The sequence below is a fragment of the Choloepus didactylus genome, chromosome 10 (genome assembly GCF_015220235.1).
Source record: "Choloepus didactylus isolate mChoDid1 chromosome 10, mChoDid1.pri, whole genome shotgun sequence".
NCBI classification, from domain to species: Eukaryota; Metazoa; Chordata; class Mammalia; order Pilosa; family Megalonychidae; genus Choloepus; species Choloepus didactylus.
In genome coordinates, this window is record NC_051316.1 from 93,678,100 (window position 1) to 93,700,334 (window position 22,235).

The 22,235-nt window shown below is 53.3% G+C and overlaps 1 protein-coding gene across 7 annotated transcripts in view; it reads left to right on the forward strand.

Moving 5' to 3' along the window:
- SH2D3C (SH2 domain containing 3C) overlaps positions 1 to 21,368 on the forward strand; it is a 29,222-nt gene extending 7,854 nt beyond the window's left edge. For 2 of the 7 annotated variants that reach the window (XM_037797485.1, XM_037797488.1), the window contains 10 exons: positions 4,607 to 4,646; positions 11,160 to 11,288; positions 12,479 to 12,930; positions 14,632 to 14,756; positions 16,058 to 16,593; positions 17,551 to 17,666; positions 18,212 to 18,383; positions 19,119 to 19,230; positions 19,513 to 19,779; positions 20,770 to 21,368. In XM_037797485.1, the coding sequence (XP_037653413.1) occupies positions 4,607 to 4,646; positions 11,160 to 11,288; positions 12,479 to 12,930; positions 14,632 to 14,756; positions 16,058 to 16,593; positions 17,551 to 17,666; positions 18,212 to 18,383; positions 19,119 to 19,230; positions 19,513 to 19,779; positions 20,770 to 20,945 (2,125 nt within the window). In that variant the 3' untranslated portion in view covers positions 20,946 to 21,368. Of the gene's footprint in view, positions 1 to 4,606; positions 4,647 to 5,448; positions 7,756 to 11,159; positions 11,289 to 12,478; positions 12,931 to 14,631; positions 14,757 to 16,057; positions 16,594 to 17,550; positions 17,667 to 18,211; positions 18,384 to 19,050; positions 19,231 to 19,512; positions 19,780 to 20,769 lie in introns of those variants that run through there. The other 5 variants (XM_037797486.1, XM_037797489.1, XM_037797490.1 and 2 more) reach the window with 4 other exon arrangements.
- Positions 21,369 to 22,235: the final 867 nt, after the last annotated feature.

Consider the following 22,235-nt stretch of genomic DNA (forward strand, 5'->3'; position numbering starts at 1 on the left):
GGGACTCAAAATGGTCAACTCTGCCCTGGGAAGGATGGCTCCCAGTCTGCGCTCTCCTCACAGGGCTAATGCCATTTCTGGAGCTCCTGCTGGACAGTTCACCCCGGTCACAAAGACTGAGGGCACAGAATGTTGGAGAAGGGGCAGGGATGTCTCTAGGGCAATGATAACTCATCTTAGAGGGACTGGGAACAGGGCAGGTGCTAAATTCAGGAGCCTTCCCAGCGGGGAATCCCACAGGCCCCATCGCTGTGTGTCCAGGAAACAGGGCTTTCCACCCCAACTTTCCTTGCCCAGGGCCTTTAAGGACTAAGGAGCACAGAGCAGACGCCTGTTGCTTCTCTGCTGTAGGCAAGTGAGGGTCTCGGTGAAGGAGGAAAAGAAACTTCAGCCCCCAAGGGGCAGGATAGGAGATCTCCATGTGCAGAGCCCCACACAAACCAGGGAACTTTGCCTAGGGACTCTTGCACCCCTCCTTCTCTTATGGTCCTTACAGCCCCTCAAGGGAGATGAGGAAGTTGAGTTTCAGAGGCGGGAGAGCAGAGAGGGGCGAACTGAGAGGCAAGTGGTAGGACTTTTTGTTACCCTGCTGCCCCTAGGTTGGAGAAGTCTCCCCACAAGACTATCTGACCAGGCCCCAAGGCCCAGGGGAACAAATTGGGAAATAGACAAAGGGCAGACAGGCAGCAGGCCTCGACACAAGGCAAGGCCAAATCTTGTGAGGGAGTGCTAGGACAGAAGAGGATGGCAGCCTGTCTCCACACTCTCCCTTCCAGGATTCCTGGGGGATGCTCATCCCTTCCTTCTGGGCCAGGATGGAGGCCCTGAAAGTGAAGTTCAGATGTAAACATGCATTGGGGAAAGAAAGGAAAATAGGCTCTAATCACTGCTCATTAATCCAATTAATCAGGCTAATGTTTGCAATAAGTGGTATCAGTTATCAGAACAAATCTGTTAATATAGACAATTAGGGTTAGTTATTTAAATAATTAATGCAGCTGATTAATTGGCCTGATTTAGCTCAATCATCACTATTATTTATTAATTGATTTTGCTATTAATATTGGAGGGGAAGTGCCTTTTAAGTCCAGAAAATAAAGGATAAATAAATCGATTAATGGAGCTGAGTTTTTAGAAATGAATGTTTTGGTTCCTAGTTTTGATCTTTACAGTGGGAGGGTGATTTTTCTAGAAATCTTTAAGCAAATGGAGATCTGAAGGATCAGGAATTACCCTGGTCACAGGGAGAAAGGATGTCCCAGGCAGAGGCAACAGTATGTGCAAAGGCTCTGAGGCTTGAGGGAGCAGAGCTCTTTGGAGTTAGTGCAAGGTCAGACTGCAAGAGCAAGGGGAGAGAAGAGGGATGGCCGGCAGAGACTTAGTCACAGAGGGCTGAGCCAAGAGGACTAGACTGTCCTCAGGGCTGCAGAGGATCCCTGTGGCATTTGTTCATTCACTCATTCATTCATTCAAAAGATATTTATTGGGTGTCTATTATGTCCCTGGCACCATTCTAGGCACAGACACAAATCCCTGCCTTTGTGGAGCTGACATTCCAGGGAGAGGAGATAGTCACTAGGTGAGATAAAATACATGGTATGTCAGATGAAGCGCTAAGAGAAAAATAAGGCAGGGAAGGGGGATTGGGCATGTTAGGAAGGTAACACTTTCAGATGTGTTGACCAGGGAAGGAGGGGAGAGAGGGAGCCCAGGAGGTAGCTGGAGGAAAAGTATTCCAGGCAGGGGGAACAGAAAGTGCAAAGGCCCTGTGGGGGAAAGGGTACAGCAAGAAGCCCAGCTTGGCTGGAGCAGTGTGAGTGAGGGGGAGTGTGGTCAGATGTGGTGTCAAAGAGATAGCAAGGGGCCAGTTTGTGTAGAGATGTTAGGACAACTTTGGTTCTTAGCCTCAGTGGAATTTGTGGCCACTCCTCTGGGTTTTGAGCAGAGGAAACTTGTGATCTGACTTTCATTTTAACAAGACTGCTTCCGGGGGAAAAACAGGTTGCAAGGGACACAAATGGAGGCAGGGAGGCCAGTGACAACGTGGTGGCAATAGTCTGGGAGAGTAATGGCTGCAGCTTGTAAGCAGACATGGCCACATTGTATCTTGGAAACCCCAGAGTGTTGTAGGATGGCAGTATGAAGCAATGGAGCTGGAGTGAGACCCAAGGACCTTAGCATCCCAGGCCTGGGCCTCTGGGCACACCCCCTGGCTCAGGCCACTCTGCCCTGGCGTGATCCGTGGTACAGCTACCCCTCCCCAAGGCTCCGCTCCTGCCCCAGAGCCCAAGGGGAAGTGGACAGGAAGTGGGAGGAAGCTCTGGGGTGATCCCAGTGTCCTGACCCATCTGTTCCCAGAAGTGGGAGGATTTCCGGGCCTGAATGGCCGGAAACACTGGGATGGGACACCTCACCCGGGAAGGGTGGGTGGAGGTGGGCAGGAGATAGAGGTCCCTTCCCTCCAGCCCCACTGCTGCTGGACAGAGAGAACCCAAATGACTTTGGAAGTCTAATATAGCTGGGCTGCAGCTTGAGGGACTGTGGCTAGAAGTCAGGAAGAACTTTCCAGGATGCAAGGTTGTCGACAAAGAACCTAGAATTGTCAGAACAGAGGACTGACTGATAGCTTCTGAATGAGGAACTCCCAGCTTCAGGAGCTATGGGAACCCAGGGTGGAATTCTGCCCTGGGAACAGTACCTTAGCCACAATTATTTTTTTAAACTCAGCTTTCTTTGGTTTTAAATATCAGGCTTCTGTGTGTTTGAAGAAGCAATTCTCTAATGTTCAACCTCCCCGCCTCCATTTTGCAAATGGGAAGTCTGAGGCCTGTCCTGGCCAGAGAACTTGGGCCCAGCCTGGACAGAATTAATAATAATGTTAGTTAATTTTGAGTGTTCACCATTCATGCACTTGTTTAAGCAGTATTTACTGGATTCCTGACTATATGCAAGGCACTGTGCTGAGGGCTGAGGTGTGTCATTGGTGAACGAGGCAAATTCAGTGCCCTCGTAGAGTCTTCCAGTAGTTAACCATAAATGAAAGTGGTAAATTCAGGCAGGAATAGGCACTTGTAAGGAAAATAAAGCAGGGTTTGGGGACAGGGAATGAAGGAGGATGGGGCTATTTTAGGTAGGGTGGCCAAGGAAGGATTCCCGGAGAAGGTGTCATTGAAGCAGAGCCCTGAATGAAGTATGGGGAGGGGGGTGAGATCTGGGGGAAGAGCACCCCAGGTAGAGGGGACAGCAAATGCAAAGCCCTGTGGCAGAAATGAGCTTGGCAAAGAGGCCACTGTGAAGGGAGACTTGCTGGGGCATTTGAGAGGTGGGCGGTTGGGCACCAGGCCACACGGGGCATAACTTATAGGTTAGGTAATATATGACCAGGTTTATGCCTTTGGTTTTGGCATAATGATGGCATCCCCGCTCCCTCCACACTATTGCAAGGGAATAAAATTCTTGTTTGGGTGATAAATTCCATGGTCAGTCATTCACAGGCAAAGGAGAGTACTTTAGATAATTGTTCTTAGAGAGAAGGGAGCCCCTGGAGGTTTGGGAGGGAGTGCACCATGATCTGTTTAGGTTTTAACCTTAGGCATTGGCAAGGAGGCTGCTGTGAAGGTCCCCCGATGGTGGGCAAGTGTAAGCATATAAGTGGTCAAGATCTATTTTGAAAGCAGAGCAGCAGGATTTCCTGATGGATTGGGTATGGAGTGTGAGAGAAAGAGAGGAGGCACAGATGACTGCAAGGTTTTGGCCTGAACAACTGGAAGGATGAAGCTGACATCAACCGAGATAGGGGAGCTGGTGTGGGGAGCAGGGGCACAGGATAGGGAGGACAGCTTCTGCTTTGGAAATGACACATCTGAGATGCCTTCTGACATCCAGGGGACACGTCAAGAATGCAGTTGGATTTATGAGTCTGGTGTTGAAGGGGCACATTCAGGCTGCAGATAGAAATCCAGTGTCATCAGTGTAGGGATGGCATGTAAGACCATGGACTGGGTGGGGTGGCTCAGTGCGATCCACATGGAGAAGGATGATATTTGTTCTATACCTGGGCAGCCACCCCCAGCCTGTAGCCATGCCAGGCCCCATTCCAGGCACTCTGAGTTCCTCAGCCCACTGCAACCAGCAGAGGCTGTGCAGTGCGCTGGGCGGCCGCTGAGTGGGTCACCTTGTGCCAGGGGGTGAGTGCAGGGCAGGAGGAGATGAGTCTGAGCCTCAGCCTGGGGCCCTTCCCTATACAGTCAGGGAGAGGAGGAGGAGCTAGGGAGGGAGGAGGGGAACCAGGGGAGTGTGGTATCCTGAAGCCGGTGGTTCCGGAAGCAGGCCCTTTGTTAAGAACGCAACTTTCATTAGCTCCTTGAGCCCTCTCAACAACCTGATGAGGCAGAGGCCATCATTAATCCTGATTTACAGCTCAGAGAGCTGAAGTGACTTGCCCAGAGTTGCACAGCTGGAGGGGAGAAGCCAGGCCATCAGACCCCAGCGAGTGGCATTGCCTTCAGGATGAGTCCTCTGGGGTCCCTGAGGGCCAGGTGGGCAGAGGCTGGCAGCTAGGGAGCCAGGTAGGGCTAGGAATAACCTATCTCTTCTCTCCTTCCAGGGCTGCTGGAGAGCCGGAGGCTGGTGGGGACTACGTTAAGGTAGGAGGAGCTGGGCTGGGAGTGGGGGCTGGTCAGGGGGCTCTGGAGGGCTGAGAGCTTGTTCCATGAAGGGCTCCTCCCTTTTCTTGGCCTTTGTTAAGAGCCAGATCACAATGTCTCTTCTCGGGAGGAGACGGTCTAGGGACCAGAAAATGCTTGTGGTCTAGTTCCTCATACCTGTGATCATTTTCTCCTAGCCCCCAGCTCAGAGCATCCCAATGTTTCCTACCACCACATGCCACCTACCTTCCTCTACAGGCAGAGACTTTAGTCCTCGATCCCACCCAGTCTTTGAGCAACTCCTATGTGCTGGGTGCTGGAAGGGGTGAACAGGAAAGGGTGTCTCAATTTTCATCAACAGATAAAAAACACTGTTCACATTTATCAAAACTTAATTTGTCTTGGGCACTGGAAATGATGAAGATGCAGTTTGGAAATATCAGTGCTGACAACAATTATACTGTCACATTTTGAGTGCCTACGGAGTGCAGAGCCCTGTGCCGACTCCTGGATACTGGAGGAAACACAGTCTTGAGCTCTTCAGATGAGTAAGGTCTTTGACTCCTTCCCCCCATCACTGGGCAATGAAGGCCTTTGTGTGTACATTTATAGATGGGAAACTTGAGACTCAGAGAAGTACAGTCACTTGTTCACTGTCACACAGCTACCCCAGGAGAGAGCTGGGATTGCAGTTCAAGTTTATCTGATGCCAAGACCATGGACAAAGTCCTTGGCCATCGACCACCAGGAGCACCCAATCTGAGCCAGGCCTCCTGCTGAGTACTGAGCACACAGCAGAGAGCAAGGAGCACTAGGGCCTACATTCAAAGGGCTCCCTTTCTGTGCAGGGACCAGGAAAAAAATCACACAATGGTATGGTCTTGTGTTCTGTAATCCAATAGACTAAAATTTTTGTCTCAGATCTATGTCATTTAGTTGTTGTGTGAGTCTGGTGTGTGTGTCACCTCCCTGAGTCTCAGTGTTTGCCTATATGAAATGGAGGTAACAGTGGTGCCTCCAACCTGGGGTTGCTATGGGCTCAGTAAGCCTGTGCCCATAAGTGAAGGAGCTGATCCTGACACATGTCAGGCTGGCCTGGCTCCTAGCCTAGGACCATTCCATCACCTTGAGATGCTTCCTTAAAACTCTGTGTGATTAGTAATGAGGCAGGGTAAGAAGTGCTCAGACTCCTTCCTGTCCACCCCTCCCCACCCCTGCCTCCCTGCTCTACAAAAGGCACAAGTAAGAAGCCATGGGAACTCCAGAGGTAGGGAATGACTTTAAACTGAGGAGCTGGGGAGGAGGAGATCAGGGAAGGCTTTCTGAAGGAGGAGACTTTGAAGCCAGGCCATTGCAATTGTCCAGGAACAATCACCAAAATCCCTAAATGAAAAGCTGGAAAGGAGACAAGGATAAACAGAGATGGGTGAGAGGGTGGTCCAGGCAGAGGCAATGATTTGGGCAAAGATAGAAAGTAAGCTGGGTGAGCCCATGCAGCTGCAAAGAGTCAGGCAGGAGCTGCTCCTGGAAGTCAGGCCCTGGCTCCTCATGCAGAGGCCTTCCCCATAAGTGGAAGGAGGCCTCAGGGAGAACCAGCACCAAAGCCAGTGGTGGAACACACAGGGGGAATATTTCAGCACCCCGCAAATTCCAGCTGCCTGGTAAGGTAGTGAGATCCCCATCACTGATGTTAGTGAGATCCTTGTGAGGATTGTTAGTTTTGTAGTTTTTCCTTTAGTTTATAGGGTTTTAAAAATGAAGTTTTTATTTAAACATTATAAAAGAAATAATACCTGCTCACTGGAGCTGATTCAAACAATCCCTCAATGGATGAAGTCAAAGGGATGTTAGTTTTAGGTTCAAGCCCAAGATGGGGCTTGGACTCAACAGTCAGTTTCCAAAAGTCCGTTCCTGCCCTGAGGTTCTCATCTTTGGAGATTCAGCTTCCAGAACTTTAGAGTTTCAGACTGTCATGTGAAGACTTTGATTCTAAGGCAACAATTCTAAAATTTCAAGACCATAAAATTCCAGCTCCATGCTCAGAGCTTCAGATGCATTTATAGAAAACAAACCACAACAAAATGACTGAGGCCCAGAGAAGTGGAGGTACCTGCCTGATATCACACAGCCTGCCGGAAAGATTTGAACCCAGGCCTAACTAATGCAGAGCCAGGGCCACAGCCTATGATTCTAGGACCAAAACTCCAGATTCAAAGATAATAAACTTGAAAATGGTAGTGTGCATTTATTGAGCACTTACTTCCTGCCTGGCAATTTACTTGCCTTACTAACAAGAGTCCTGTGAGGTCGGCACAGGTATTAGCGTTTTCCAGATGAGTAAATCCAGGCTCCAAGACAAGTGGCTGCTGGGATGAGGGTAGGGCACTGGCGAGTTCAACCCCGGTTGGCGCCCTAACCATTGAGCTTTAATACCAGTCTGTACCCCCTCAGTCTGTCAAAGGAACATCCTGAGATCCCCAGCAGAGAGTCCTTGACTCCAAATCAGAGATGAGAAAAACAGGGCGCTGGGAGATTTCCTGAGGCCACAAAGGATTTGGTCAAACACAAACAGGGATTTTTCCTGCTTTAGATATAGTATAATTCAGTCTCTCCGCTCCGGGTCAATGAGGAGAGGGCAAGCGCGAGAGGCAGTAACACATTTCCCCGTCGGCCCAGGGACCCCCACCCCATCCCGCCGCCCCCCATGGCGCCCCGCTTGGCAGGTGCTCGGCTTCGCACCCCGCCGCCTCCGGGCTGCCCGAGCGCGCGAGCCTAGAGCGCGGGGGGCGAGGGGCGGGGAGCGGGGGGCGGGCAGAGGGAGGAACAATGGCCCCCTCCCCTCCCCTGGCCGGCTGGAGGGTGGGGTCTCCCCGCCCCGCCTTCCCGCTCCTCCTCCGACAAGACGATGAGGTAATCGCGCCGCGGAGAGGCACGCGCAGCCGGTGCCCAGCCGGGTTGGTCCCCGCACCCCTGCCCCGCTGTCCGGCCGCCCCCCGCACCGTCCCGGCCCCGGCCGCCCGGCCCCACCATGACAGAGCGTTGCAGCCTGTGGAGCGCCCTGTCGGCCGCCGCCTGCTGCTTCTACCGCGGCTCCTTCGTGCAGGTGCAGGTGAGGGGGCGTCTCGGCCCCCGCCAGACGCGCCGGGCCAGGACCCCCGGTCGCTCCGCCCGGGACCCGAGAGCCGGGAAGTCGCAGCCCCGCGCTGTCTGGCTGGGTCCCGCCGGGCAGGGGCAGCGGGCTGAGGGATAAGGGAGGGGGCGGGGTCGCTCCAGTCTCACCTCTGGACGCCCAGACGCTCCGCGGGGTGACGGTCCAGTTTCCACTCCCGGGACTAAGGGATGCTGGGGATGCTGCTCCGGTCCTGCCTGCTCCTCAGGGGGACAGAGCTGAGCTGAGGCACTGGGTACAGGGAGAGGAGGATCCGCAGGGCCCCGCTGCTCCTCCAGAGAGCACTCTGGCCCCTGAGGCTGACCCGGGCAGCCTGGCTCCCCATTGTACCGGGGGTGCTGGGCTGGGATCTGAAGGCTGATCGAGTAGCAGAAAGCTGAGGAGATGCTGCGGGGGCCAGAGCTGGGGCCGGAGCGCACGCCACCCTCCTGCCCTCTAGGTGGCCTCGGCCACGCCTGGGGCGTGGGTCACTCAGCCCAGCTGGCCAGGCAGTGCGGGACGGCACCGTGGCGGTGAAAGGGTTAAACGGAAGGGGGTGGAGGGGAGGACCCGGACCCCGCCTCTCTGCGGAGTATCCTCTGGGGATGGTTTTGCTTGGGGTTGGGATACCGAAGAGGGTTAGAGGTGGGCTGCTGGGTGCGGGCTGTGGACAGGGGTTAAGACCCTGACCGGGGGTCTCTGCGCCTTTGCCTCCCGAGCCCACTGGAGGACGCCGGGCGCTTCACCTCTGCGCTCCCGCAAGCTCACACACACACACACACACACACAAGCCCGGAGCCCGCCTGAATGACGGCCCCGCCGGCGGAGCGCAGCATCCCGGCCCGAGCCAATCAGGCGCGCGCAGGCCGGGAGGCGGTGAGATCATCTCTGGCCAATAGCAGCGCGCGGAGCGCAGGGATGCTGCATTCGCAACCCAGCCCTCTCGCTACCCCTTTCCCCGTCCCACTCCTGGGAGCTGGGGACCCCCGGGCTGAGGATGAGGAGAGCACAGGGACCTTGGGGTTCTCCTGGCTCCGAGGCCTGTTCCAACAGATGGGAGTTGGAGGGTGGAGGGTGGGAGTGGGAGGACCAGCTTTGGGACCACATTCTCTCTGACCTTTGATTGGGGCTGGAAAAGAGGCCCCCACTGCCCCCCCCACACACGCACTGATGAGGCTACCCAGGCTCAGAGAGGGAAAGTGATGGGATCAAGGTCATACAGTGGCAATCTTGTAGCTGGGTTCTTTACCACATTCTCTTCTCTGCCTCATATCCCTCTTGCCCCTGGTAGTGGAACTGAAGAGCAACTGCATGCTCTTTGTCAGGAAGAACCCCAGAGGCCTGTGGTACTGGTTCCTCTTTCCCCTGTGACCCCCCACTCTTCCTTCCCTCAGGCTTGGTGTGGGTGAGAGGAGAGTGTGAGGAGGGAGACCTGGGCTTGGGCGAGCACTTCAGGCTGAGAGGTTTGGGAGGCCAAGTGTAGATATCTGGGAAGACCCAAATCTCAGCTCAGCCCTGGGCCTTCCTATCCTCCAGGGTATCAGTTTCTCCCATGGGCTGAGGATGTGCAGAACCCCCAGCCCCAGGCCCTGCCACTCCCTGAACACCTGGACACAGCCCCAGCCTCCATCTGTCCCTGAGCCCTGCAGGTCCTTGACAGCCCAAATTTTCGTGGGCCCACTGCCAAGCTACTCCTGCCCTGGCCTTGCCCACCTTGGAGGGTGTCCCATTGTCCTCTTGGGCTCCTCCTCCCTCTTCTTCCACATCCCATCAACCTCTATCTACACACTCCTCCTCCATTCCCTATCCTCGGGCCCTACCCTGCCATTGCCTGGAAAGCACTAGGCCACTCTCCACACAGCAGATCGAACCCTGCACCAACACTTAAAATAACCTTCTGTGGCTCCGCTTTTGCCCTCTGGGTAAACTCCAGCTCCCCAAGGCAGCCTCATGGCCCTGCCACACCTGCCCCTGCCACCCTCCAGCCTCTTTGAATCTTCTCACCCTTTCTCCCCACCCCCAGCACAGCCTTTGGCTCTGTCCACAGGGCCCTGACTTTGCCATTCTCTTCTCATGAGCTTTTCCCTGTTCCCCTGCCTGCTTGCCCTTCCTACCCTGATGCTTTTGCTTGATTCATCAATCCTCCTTCAGGACTCAGTGTAAACCCTCCCAGCCCCTGCCCCCTGATGAGGTGTGGGTGTGTGTGGGGCTCTTGTCTGTTCCCAGAGCTCTCTGCATCTTTGAACACTACAAACCTGGAGTTTCTTGTCAGTGTCTGTCCTGCCCCTGCATATGGGTTCCTCTGGGGGGAGGGGACACTTGTCCTTGGGGCTCTGGCCCCTGGCACAGAATCTGGTGCCAAGTGGAGGCTTAGCAAATGTTAAATGAATAGAGTCAGAGATTCTAGATATTTAAACGTGGGAATCACAGTACTGGGGGAGCAGCGTAGATTGGGATAATCCAAGGCAGTGTGGGAGCTGAAGGATGGAGAATCTGAACTCTATTAAAGGTCTGAGGACACATGGTGTGGACAGAGGACCCTCAGACTTGGGGAAGCCAGGATCTGGGAGTGACTTACCTGGAGTGAAACTAGGTCCTTCAGTGCCTCCCTTGACTGTCCTTCCTTCTGGTCAGCTCTGTGTATCTGTTCTGGGGTCACCCAGAGTGGGGGGTTGGTCCAGGATGAGTGTGGTGAAGGCAGGTGAGAGCTACACCCACATCCAGTACCTGGGTGTACTTTGCCTGGGGTACCTGCTGCCTTGCCCCCCAGATCCACCTGTAGAAGTCTCTCCCCACCTCCCCACCTCCCACATTCATGATCAGCTACCACCTTGTGTCCTATGTGTCTGACACATAGTGAGTGTTTGGTTGTTGACACCTCCTTTGTAAAGCCTTTCCAGACACCCTGCCACCCCAGCTCACCTAGACTTAAAAGCAACCTTCTAAAGCTACGTGGCGCGTCTCTGCCGCTGTCCGGTGCTGTGGTGCTGACTGTTGTCTGCTCAGATGGTCTCCCATCTGCTCAGATGGTCTCCCATCTTAGACTGGGGGCTTCCTTGAGGACAGGTCCTAGTTTATTTATTTATTGCTGCATTTACCTCTGGCACACATCATGGGACTTCGTATGTGGTGTGCCCTGTTTGGTGGAATTAACTGAGGTTTCTTTACTGCTTTGGGGAAAGGAACCCAGGAGTGCAGTGTCCCAGCAAGCTCCCATGGGTGAGGGCTTTCCTGGCACCTGTGCCTCAGTGTTCCCAAAGTCCCAGGATTTAAGCAGTTCACCTGAGTGGGTGGGTGGGGAGGTCAGGAAGGAAGGAGGAGGGGAGCTTTTGATTGGATGCCGACTCTTGCTTTCTCCTGCCCAGTTCTCCAAGGAGAAGTACATCTTGGACTCATCCCCAGAGAAACTGCATAAGGAGTTGGAGGAAGAGCTCAAACTTAGCAGCACAGATCTCCGCAGCCATGCTTGGTACCACGGCCGCATCCCCCGTGAGGTGAGCAGGCCTCAAGCTCGCCCTAATCTTGGATCCTTCTACCCACTGCTTTGGCTAGCCCTGGCCTTGTCCCTGGCCACCATAGAGGCTCTGGCCTATTGCTTAGTGAGTTCACTCAGAGTGGACTGAAATGAGGTCTAGCTCTGCCATTTACTGACTGCATGATCTTGAGCAAGTCACTCCACCTCTGATTCTGTTTCCTCTGTTAAAATGGGGATGATGATAATAGTATCTACCTCAAGGGGTTGTTGTGAGAATTAAATGAAATAATGTATATCAAACATCATGTCTGACACACAGTAGCTCAAGGAATGTTCATCTTTGTTATTATTATTGGTCTATATAAACAGCCTCTGGTGGGGTTGGTTAGTATCAGTCCTTGGGCTTCTCAGATTTGGCAAAGTTGAGTTTCTGGGCTGAGGTAACTTTACAAGGCACAGATTTGGGCTGATGAGTCACCTTTTTCCTCTTTCATACATCTTTGTCAAGTGCCAACTCTGTACCAGCCTTGATACCAGGATGCAGAAATAGAGGACTTGGTAGCTTCCTTTGAGGGCTTGTAGTCCAGGGTGGGGGCTGACAAGTAGGGAGTCAGAGCCCCGTGTGAGATGTGTGAGAATGGAGCACTCAGCATGAATGTGGGTGAGCCCTGAGGAGGGACCACTGAGGAGAGAGTGCCTTGGTCTCCTGGAGGGACCTGGGGAAGGTGTCAGAGTGGAGGGAGGTCTTTGAGAAATGAAAAGGAGATCACCAGGTAGTGGTGGGATGAAGCAAAGAGAACAGTTTGAGAGTGCAAAAGCCCAGAGATGTGCTGGAACACTGGGTGTATGGAGAAATGAGGATTTGGAATTCAGTCTGCACAACAGGAGCTCTGAGAAGGGATGGGTCTGGGGTCTGAGTCTTTGACCATGGTGACCCCCAGACACCCCCAGACCCCAGGTCTCTGTGACTTCCACTCCCATTCCTGAACCTCTGTACCTCAGGCCCTGGGCCCTTAACTGAGGTGCACCCTCTGAATCTGGGCCACTGTGACCACCCCACCACCACCACCAAGCTTCAGATGTCTCTGCTGTGTCCACTGTACCCTGGGCCTGGACTCAATGCCCCCCAATCCTGTCACTGTGTCCTCCAGACCCTGGTTTTCTGCCCTCCCCTGCTCCCCTTACTCCACCCTGATGGTGCCTCCGCAGGTCTCTGAGACCCTGGTACAGCGCAACGGCGACTTCCTCATCCGGGACTCGCTCACCAGCCTGGGTGACTATGTGCTCACATGCCGCTGGCGCAACCAGGCCTTGCACTTCAAGATCAACAAAGTGGTGGTGAAGGCGGGTGAGAGCTACACCCACATCCAATACCTGTTCGAGCAGGAGAGCTTCGACCACGTGCCCGCCCTTGTGCGCTACCACGTGGGTAGCCGCAAGGCCGTTTCGGAGCAGAGCGGTGCCATCATCTACTGCCCCGTCAACCGCACTTTCCCTCTGCGCTACCTCGAGGCCACCTATGGCCTGGGCCAGGGCAGTGGCAAAGCTGCCAGCCCTGCCAGCCCCTCAGGCCCCAAGGGCAGCCACATGAAGCGGCGCAGCGTCACCATGACCGACGGGCTCACTGCCGACAAGGTCACCCGCAGTGATGGCCATACCAGGTAAGCCAGGACCCCAAACTAGGCCTCATGCTCCCCATTTGTCAAGTGGGGGTGTCAGTAATGAGCGTACTGGTGAGAAAGGGGAGGCCCAGTTTACACTGAACTGGGATGAACTTATCCTCTTGGAGTCTCAGTATGGAGGAAAGAATAAGAGGAAGATTGGGTGGTCCTGGGTGGAAGTCTAGAAGGCATGCAGGGTCTGCAGGGAGTCAGACCCAGGTCACAGTCCCAGCTCTGCCACTGGCTGGCTGTTTGCCCTTGGCCCTGTCACCCCTGCCCTCTGACCTCCATGTTCCTACCTATAAAGTGTCCTTACTCAAGCAGACCTCCTTGGCACCCTGGGTGCTGTCCTCTCCTGGGGAGGGGGTCTGGGCCGTTACACCTCCCCATATCATCCATCCAGGCCAGGGTGGGTGTCAACACAGAGGGCTTTGCAGCTTAGAAACCACAGAGAATGGAATGTTCTCAGCAACATTTTAAGGATGTCCAGTTGCATCTGGGGCTTGGTAAAAATAAGTGCCAGAGCCCAAGAAAAGCCACAGCTAGGAAAAGTTCCCATGGCCCTACTGTGTGCCTGGTTCTGTGCTGAGCACTCTCCATGCACACTCTTGTCTACTTCCACGCCCCCCTGGGAGGTGGGTCCTATCCAAACCCCCACTTTATAGATGAGAAAACAGGCTTAGAGAGAGGAAGCCACTTGTTAGAGTGGTGGGGTCAAGGTTGAAACCCAGATCCACAGACTCTGAAGGCTGTGCCCCTAATTGCTCTGGCTTCCTTGGCTGTTTGTAAAAAGTGACTTGGTGACCTCTAGCACCAGCACTTGGGTAGCCCTTCACACCCCATCTCCCTGGGCTTGGGCTGGGTGCTGCCAGCCGAGGACTTGACGGATTGGTACTCTGCAGGCAGTGGCTACTTGGCCCATGGTTTGGAACCAGCAGCCTTGATGGTGCCAGGAGCCACAAGACAGGTGTGTCCGAGGCCTCCCGAGCTTGATATGCCAGCCTGGCACCTCCTTGATGTCCCCCACTCTCTCTGCTGGTTCCTTTCCCTAGACAGTGCTTCAAGTTGGAGCAAAGTTCCTAGGGAAGCGAGCAGTTGTGGAGGTTGTGGACTGCATAAGGACTCCTGGCCTAGGGGGCAGATGGGAACTGAAGTGCAGCCCACCCTCTGCTCACCAAGCTGTGGGCATTAGTGAGGGGCCGTCTGCCCAGTGGGCGGGTGCTATTTACTGATATTCACAAAGGCACCATGTAGGCTAGAGGGGGTTCTGGTCTGCACCCCATTCCCTGGCCCTTCTCCTTTTGGAGTCAGTAGGGACATAGAGGAGCCTGAGAAGCCTGGGCTGAGCCAGGCTGTCTCAGGCCTGGTCCTCTTGGGCTGGTTTCACTTTTTTGGCAGAGGAATCCTGGGTACGGGTGGAGAAAGCAGGGTAATATGGGGGTTACTGAACAGAAACAAGGTGAGTGAAAGCAAAGAATGTCCTACTGGGGAGTCAAGGGCCTGTGTCCCAGCTCTGCCTCTGGTGTGATTTGTCAAGGTCTTCCTCCTTTGGGCCTCAGTTTTTAATTTTTTTTTTTTAACCTGTAAAATGGGAGGTTGAGCTTGATAATCCCCAAGCCCTTTCTGGCTCTGAAGTTCAGGGGATCTAGGGTAGGGGCAGAGATGGGGCCCCAGGGACTCACAAAGGTGTCTGCTCCACAGTGCGTCACTGCCCCACCCCCGGGAGTCCATCCGCAACTGTGCCCTCAGCATGGACCAGATCCCAGACCTGCACTCGCCCATGTCCCCCATCTCCGAGAGCCCCAGCTCCCCCGCCTACAGCACCGGTATGGCCCAGGGAAGGGGTAGGGATGGAGGGGTGGCTCAGGTGGGACTGACTCTGTGTGCCCCTGTGTGTGCCATCTGTCTGTCTTTGGTGACTTCTGTTACCCAGTGTGTGATTGTGTTTCTGCCTATCTTGCAACACAACCTTTCCTGAGAGCAATGCCCTACAAGAGTTTACACTAAAGCCTGCTAGTGAAACTATTGTCAACATCAGTAGTTCTACTATCAGGTACCTTATTGGGAACTAGACACTGTGCATGAAGTGGGTTTCCTGTGCATTCTATAGAATGCAACAAAATCTGACAGGGGCCCCACATGTTGCTGGACCTGGGCTCAAGTGCTGTGACGTGCACTCATGCAACAATACTTAGACCCACTGGCTGAGCTCCTGCTGTGAGCAGGGCTCTGTGCTGGCTCTGACTTGGCTGGGATGGGACGACATAGTACATCCCTGGTTCCAAATGGCCAGCTCAAACCAGGCTAGTCAGGCTTTTTTAAAATAGAAAGAAAGTTTCTATTGTAGTAACATGCTACTAGTTCATTTCTGGGGAAAAAAAAATGTTTTCCACTGTCCACATGGTGGGCAGGGTCATGAGAGAAGGATAGCCTCAGGAGGAACTTTGCCCAGGGAAGTGCCAGGATAGTAAAGAAGCCCAGGAGTCAGGACTTTAAACTTGGTTTTAAATCCCAGCTCTCCCACTTGCTGGCTGTGTGACCTTGGACAGATCAGTTCACCTCTCTGAGCTCAATTTTCTCATCTGTAGAATGAGGATCATAAAATTACTTCACAGGGATGTTGAGACAATCAAATGGATTCATGTACAAAGCAGAATCTTGCAGGCAGTTAAGAGCTCAGTAAATGTCACCTCTAGTTTTTCATGATAGTTTTACTGTTGTTGACCAATGTATCTCTAGCATGTAGCCAGCTCCTGGCTTACAGTGTGTACTCAGTAAATAAGTTTTATTAATTCATTGAAAAAAATAATTCCACATGGCACAGGGAACTTCAGCAAGTGCTTAGTTTTTCTGAATCACTGGAAGCTCCTCCAAGCAGTTTGGTCATTTCCCAGGGCTGCAGCAACCTTAGAACTGGGGCTTGCAAACTCTTGGGGTCCAGATTATTTCAGAGTATCACTGAAGGCTGGTCTGTTTGCCAGGATCTGCTGGGCCTGGCCTATACCCAGGGTGGGGAGGTGGGAGTATCACACCTGTGGGGTGTAGACTGTCCTTTGAGAAGGGGGTGGGGGAATGTCTCTGGGTGAAGAACTCTGGTAACCTGTTCTCTCCCTCCATCTCTCTGCAGTAACCCGTGTCCACGCCGTCCCTGGAGCCCCCTCTGCCACAGCACTGCCTGCCTCCCCTGTCACCCGCCGCTCCAGTGAACCCCAACTGTGCCCGGGAAGTGCCCCAAAGCCTCCTGGGGAGTCGGACAAGGGCTCTCATGCCAGCCCCTCCCACAGCCTTTGCAAGGCCTCCCCATCACCATCTCTCAGCAGCTACAGTGATCCGGACTCTGGTCATTACTGCCAGCTCCAGCCTCCCGTCCATGGCAGCCATGAGTGGGCAGCAGTTGAGGCCTCCAGCCGGCAGGCCAAGAGCTATGGGGAGAGGCTAAAGGACATGTCAGACAATGGGGCCACTGAAGGGGACTGGGGCAGGGCCTTCACCGTTCCCATCATGGAAGCCACTTCTTCCTTCAATCCTGCCACTTTTCAGTCACTGCTGATCCCCAAGGACAACCGGCCACTGGAGGTGGGCCTCCTGCACAAGGTCAAAGAACTGCTGGCAGAGGTGGATGCCCGGACGCTGGCCCAACATGTCACCAAAGTTGACTGCCTGGTAGGTGCTGATGCACACTGGGGCAGGTGCAGCACCTCTGTTCTCTGCCCTTAGCATAAGGGTCAGGGTGGTGAGGGGCTGACCTCCAGATTCCCCAAGTATAAAGAGTGGGCCTGGCTTCTAGTGTCATGGTTGTCCTGGTGTGTGACTCTGGGCTGCTCCCTTTGTCTCTCCTAATTTCTGTTGTCTCCTTTATAAAGCATAAAACAAGATATTCTTGCTTCCTCCAGATGTCAGTTTGGCACTGGAACTAGGCAGTCCTGAAACCCAGTAGTGTCAGGCTCCTCCAGGAACTTTGAGGCACTTGCCTCAGTGTCCCAGAGTGAGTCTGGTGAAAGATAGGGCTGGTCCAGGGACTATAAAAGACGCTGACTCTCTGCCCCCACGCCCCCTGGTGGAAAAATAAGCAAAAATCATTACTTTGGTCATAAATTGTCAATTATTGGGCTTTTGCTTTGTATGAGTCTTAAATCATTTAAGGATCTCAGCTCTCTGTGCCTGTTGCTCCCTTTGCACGTTGGGGGCACTGACGACCGGGTTGCACTGATCTCAGAGCCCAGGAAGCAAGAAAAGAGACTGGGCAGAGATGTTGCCCCATGAAGAGTGCTGGGCAGATGAGAGGAACCCTGGGCTCTTTCCCTCCCTGAGCCTTAGATTTGCCTTCTGGAATACGTGTTTCCTGGCCAGACCTTAACCGAATATTTAACATAACAGGCACCTCTAGACATTTTCCCATTGAGTTAACACACCTCTCTTTACCCTCCGTTTCACAGATAGGGAAACTGAGACTCACTCAGAGAGGTAAAATCACTTGCTGTATGTCAGAGCGTTAGCGGTGGAGCTGGGATTCAAACCTGGCCGCCCAGCCAGGCTGCCCTCCTGGATAGAGCTCTGGGACCCAGATGGCTTGAACCAACCGGGAGAGGAAATTAATCAGCCCTCTGGGCGTCCTTGCAGGTTGCTAGGATATTGGGCGTTACCAAGGAGATGCAGACCCTGATGGGCGTCCGCTGGGGCATGGAGCTGCTCACCCTTCCCCATGGCCGGCAGCTAAGACTAGACCTGCTGGAAAGGTAAGGCAAGCGTCAGCACCCGGGGACCCGCCGGGAACTCTTGGGGCTACCTCACGCCTCTTGCTGCGGCCGTTTAGCCAATCACAATCTCTCAGTCTGGCTCCCAGGGGTTTTGGCCACGCCCCCCAAATCCCACTGACCATTCACAACTTCTCTATATCGAGCTTTAAGCAACGCTGGGTTTCCCAAAGGTCTTGTATCTCTGGATTCACCTTTTGCACCCTCTTGACCAATCACAGCGTTGCCTCCGCCGCTTAGTTCCGGCAACTCTTGGTTTATTCTTAAAACGGCTCTGCCTGATGATTTCCACCCAACAACCGCCTGCCCCGCAGCGGCCCCGCCCCTCTGGGGCTCTGGCCCCGCCCCTAGATCACAGCGGCCAATCCTAAGCCCCTACGCCGCACCCCGCCCCGCCCCGCCCCGCCATCCCGCTGACTTGCCAACTCCCTTTGGCTCTGCGCTCCGCGGGTCGGCGCCCCTCGGCCAGCAGAGGCAGGACCCCTGCCCTTTGCCTGCTTTCCCCCCTGACTCGGCCGCTCCAACAGGTTCCACACCATGTCTATTATGCTGGCGGTGGACATCCTGGGCTGCACGGGCTCCGCCGAGGAGCGGGCGGCGCTGCTGCACAAGACCATCCAGCTGGCGGCCGAGCTGCGGGGGACCATGGGCAACATGTTCAGCTTCGCTGCGGTCATGGGCGCCCTGGACATGGCTCAGGTACGGAGGGGCCCGCGGTAGACTGTTTCGAACAGCACCGGATCACTGCCTTCAGGATGGCTGTATATCGAATCGGAAAGAACGTGGTGATTTTCTAGCAGCGTTGCTAAAAGGGTAACAGGGAGACCTGCTTTCCCCAACTGCTGACCTGTTGAGAGAGGAAGACCAAGTCCTTTTCCTTCTCTGGACCTGTTCCCCCCCTTGGAAAATGAGTGAGGAGGTCTATATGGGTTTAAAGAATAAAAATAAAATGACTGGCATTTAGTGCCAGCTCCTCCTAAGCAATTTACGAGCCCTGATTCCTTCAAGCAGTCTTATGAGGTAGATGTCTTTATTATCCCCATTTTACAAACTGAGAAATTGAGACAGAGCAGTAATTGCCTCAGGCCACAAAGTCAGAGGTGGAAAGAGTTAAGATTCAAATCCAATCCATCAGTTTTCACAGCTGGAGCCTTACCCACACTGCCTGTCTAGTGCCTAATAAATAATAACAACAGAGTCCCTGAGGCACTGCCCTGAGTTCAACTCTCATCTCCGCCACTTGTCTTCTGAGCATTAGTTCCTCCATCTTTAAATGGGTTGTTGTGAGGGCTTTACGAGAGACGTGTGAAAAGCAGCCCAGTACTGTGCATGAATGGTGACCACTTGCTGGGTTTCCACTCAGCAGGGTTGCCTGTGGCAGTGGCCTTTGCAGGCCCCTTCCCTGGCTGGCCGCTCACAATCTGGTCTCCCCAGATTGCCCGGCTGGAGCAGACGTGGGTGACCCTACGGCAGCGACACACAGAGGGTGCCATCCTGTATGAGAAAAAGCTCAAGCCATTTCTCAAGAGCCTCAACGAGGGCAAAGGTACCTCCCCTGCTTTGCTGTGTGACTTTGGACAGTTTCTAGCCCTCTCTGGGACAGCAAAGACTCTTCCAGTAACTGGGATGAGGGTTTGCCTGAGATCTCAAACTAAATCTCCCCAAGCTCACTTCCTGCATGTGGCACATGTTTACAGGAGTCCGGGCCCAGGCTGAGCCTCTGGGCTGGACCAAGGCTGCAGTGAGCAACTACGGCTGTGGGTTCATCTGGGGGAATCTGCAGGGACGGATTTGTACCATTAGTAATGAGCCCTGGGGGCTCTCTCAGGTGGGCCCCTTCCCTTCCTGCACTTAAGGTTTCAGGACCTGCTGTCTTCCCCTTCTACAGAAGGCCCGCCGCTGAGCAACACCACGTTTCCTCATGTGCTGCCACTCATCACCCTGCTGGAGTGTGACTCAGCCCCTGCCGAAGGCCCTGAGCCCTGGGGCAGCACGGAGCATGGTGTGGAGGTGGTGCTGGCCCACCTGGAGGCTGCCCGCACAGTGGCGCACCACGGAGGCCTGTACCACACGAATGCCGAGGTCAAGCTGCAGGGTGAGTGACCGGGCAGCATCTGGCAGGGGATAGGAAGGGGGCGGGGGAAAATAGTCACTGGTCCTGCAGGCCTGGGCTTCCCTACACTTGACTTGCTACTCCCCTGTTTGTTCTCTGAGGGTCCACCCACATTTCCCCACCCTCTCTTTCCTGCCCTGTCTCCCATCTCCTTAATCTCCTTTTTCTCATCCTTTCTCTTCACTCACCAATTCATTCAATGAGCAGTTGTTAATGCAAGCAAAAGGTCGAGGTGAAGGGACACAGAAATTATTCAAAGGGCACCTTAGCTTCTCTGAGCCTCAGTTTCCTCATCTGTGAAGTGGGCATCCTAACAGAGCTAATTTACAAGAGGGTCTGCAGAGCACTCTGCCTGGGTCCTGGGGTTGAGACAGACCTCCCCTGCCTTCAAGGAGCTCACAGTCTAGTCGAAATGTAAAACTCCCCCTTGTGAAAAGACCAGAGAGCGCCAGTGTAGCTTCAGATAATCTATTGTTTATTGTTTTAGGCATCATCTAAGTCATAAAAGTTTACTGTAGACAAACTGGGAATTATAACTGAGCAAAAACAAGATTAAAAGAATTGCCCACAATCTAATTACCCAGAGATAAATGTTGAGAACGTTCTGGTGTATGTCCTTCCAGCCCTTTTCTTTTTGAAAAAGGAAAAAAAAAAAAATTTACTTTTTAAGTGTATATGTGTTTCTCATAAAAAATATTGGAACTCATAGAAAAATATAAAAAAGAAAAGAAAAATCACCAAGATCTCAAAAAATTAATATAATATTTTATCTTCTTGTCATTTTTAAATTGTATGTTGTAAATAGTAGGACAAAGACTGGGCACTAAACTGCATGGACATTTTCATTCATTCAACAAACCTCCTGGGATCACTGTTGGGGTCCTGAAGGATGTGGTGGCTCGAGGTGGGGTGGGATCTTCAGCCTCCCCAGCCTGTTGGTGGTCCCCTGAACCCTGGGTTCTGCCCCCACAGGGTTCCAGGCCCGGCCAGAGCTCCTGGAGGTCTTCAGCACCGAGTTCCAGATGCGCCTTCTCTGGGGCAGCCAGGGTGCCAGCAGCAGCCAGACCCGGCGCTACGAGACGTTCGACAAGGTCCTCACTGCCCTGTCCTACAAACTGGAACCTGCCGTCCGCTCCAGCGAGCTGTGACCTGCAGGGATCTTCCCTCTCTGCAGCTGTGGGCAGCATCGGGGCAGAGGGGCACAGACCTTTCCCCAGATCACCCCAGGGACACTGTGATCAGCCTGAGAATGTTCTGGGTTCAACTCCAGGATCTCCCTTGCACCTCCAGGGTCCTGCATGGACTGTGGGCTTCATTTCACCTGCTACATGCTCACTGAGGCTCCCTTTGGAAAGAACCGGAACCCCTGTTCCTTGTACCAGCTTCTGCTTCTCCCCTTCCTGCTGAGGTTCCCTGTCCTCAAGCCATGGGATGCTCCTCATGCCTCCTCACACTTCTCCAGCCATCTGGTCCACCACCACCACCTTGCTGTAAATAAGTCTGTCTGTTCTGTAAATATATGTACAGAAGCCACATTCTTTCTTTCATATAATAAACTTTTATGACTCTTTCTTCTGTCTCTTAGGGGGTCCTGGGGTGGAAGGAAACACTTTTCATAAACAAAAGGTGGAAAAACCCATTCAACAAATATTTATTTAGAACCTGGGACATTCTAGATTGTGCCAGGATCCAGCGGTATACCTAATACTAATAACAGGTTCCTGCCCTCAAGGAGCTCACAGACCTGTGGGGGGAGAGAAAAGGCTAATTCCAACCCAGTGGGAGAAATGCTGGCCCTCATACTCCATTCCCTGCCTAGCAATAGTTTCCACAAACATACCATCAAGGATCTGAGATGTTTGGATTGTGTTCTGGTTTGCAAATGCTGCCGTTTTGCAAAACACCAGAAATGGATTGGCTTTTATAAACGGTGTTTATTTGGTTACAAAGTTATAGTCTTAAGGCCATAAAGTGTTCAAGGTAAGGCATCAACAATAGGGTACCATCACAGAAGAATGGCCAATGGCGTCAGGAACACCTCTGTTGTCTGGGAAGGCACGTAGCTGGCATCTTCTTCCTTTGCTCCCAGGTTGTGTTTCAAAATGGCTTTTCTCCCAGGACTGTTCTCTCTGGGCATCCAGGGGTATTCTCTTAGTTTTTCCCAGGCACAGGCAAACTCTGGAGTAGCAAAAGTCTGCTTTCAATGACAGTCTTCAAAATGTCTCTCTTGGCTGAAGTTTCTCTAAAGTCCTTCTGTTTCTGAGCTTTTATAGGGCTCCAGTAAGTAAATCAAGACCCAAGCTGAATGGGTGGGGCCATACCTCCTTGAAAACAATCCCATCAACACGTCACACCCTAATCAAAGGTGTTACTATTCACATCTCCATGGAAACAATCAAAAGGTTGCAACCTAATCAACACTAAATACATCTGCCCCC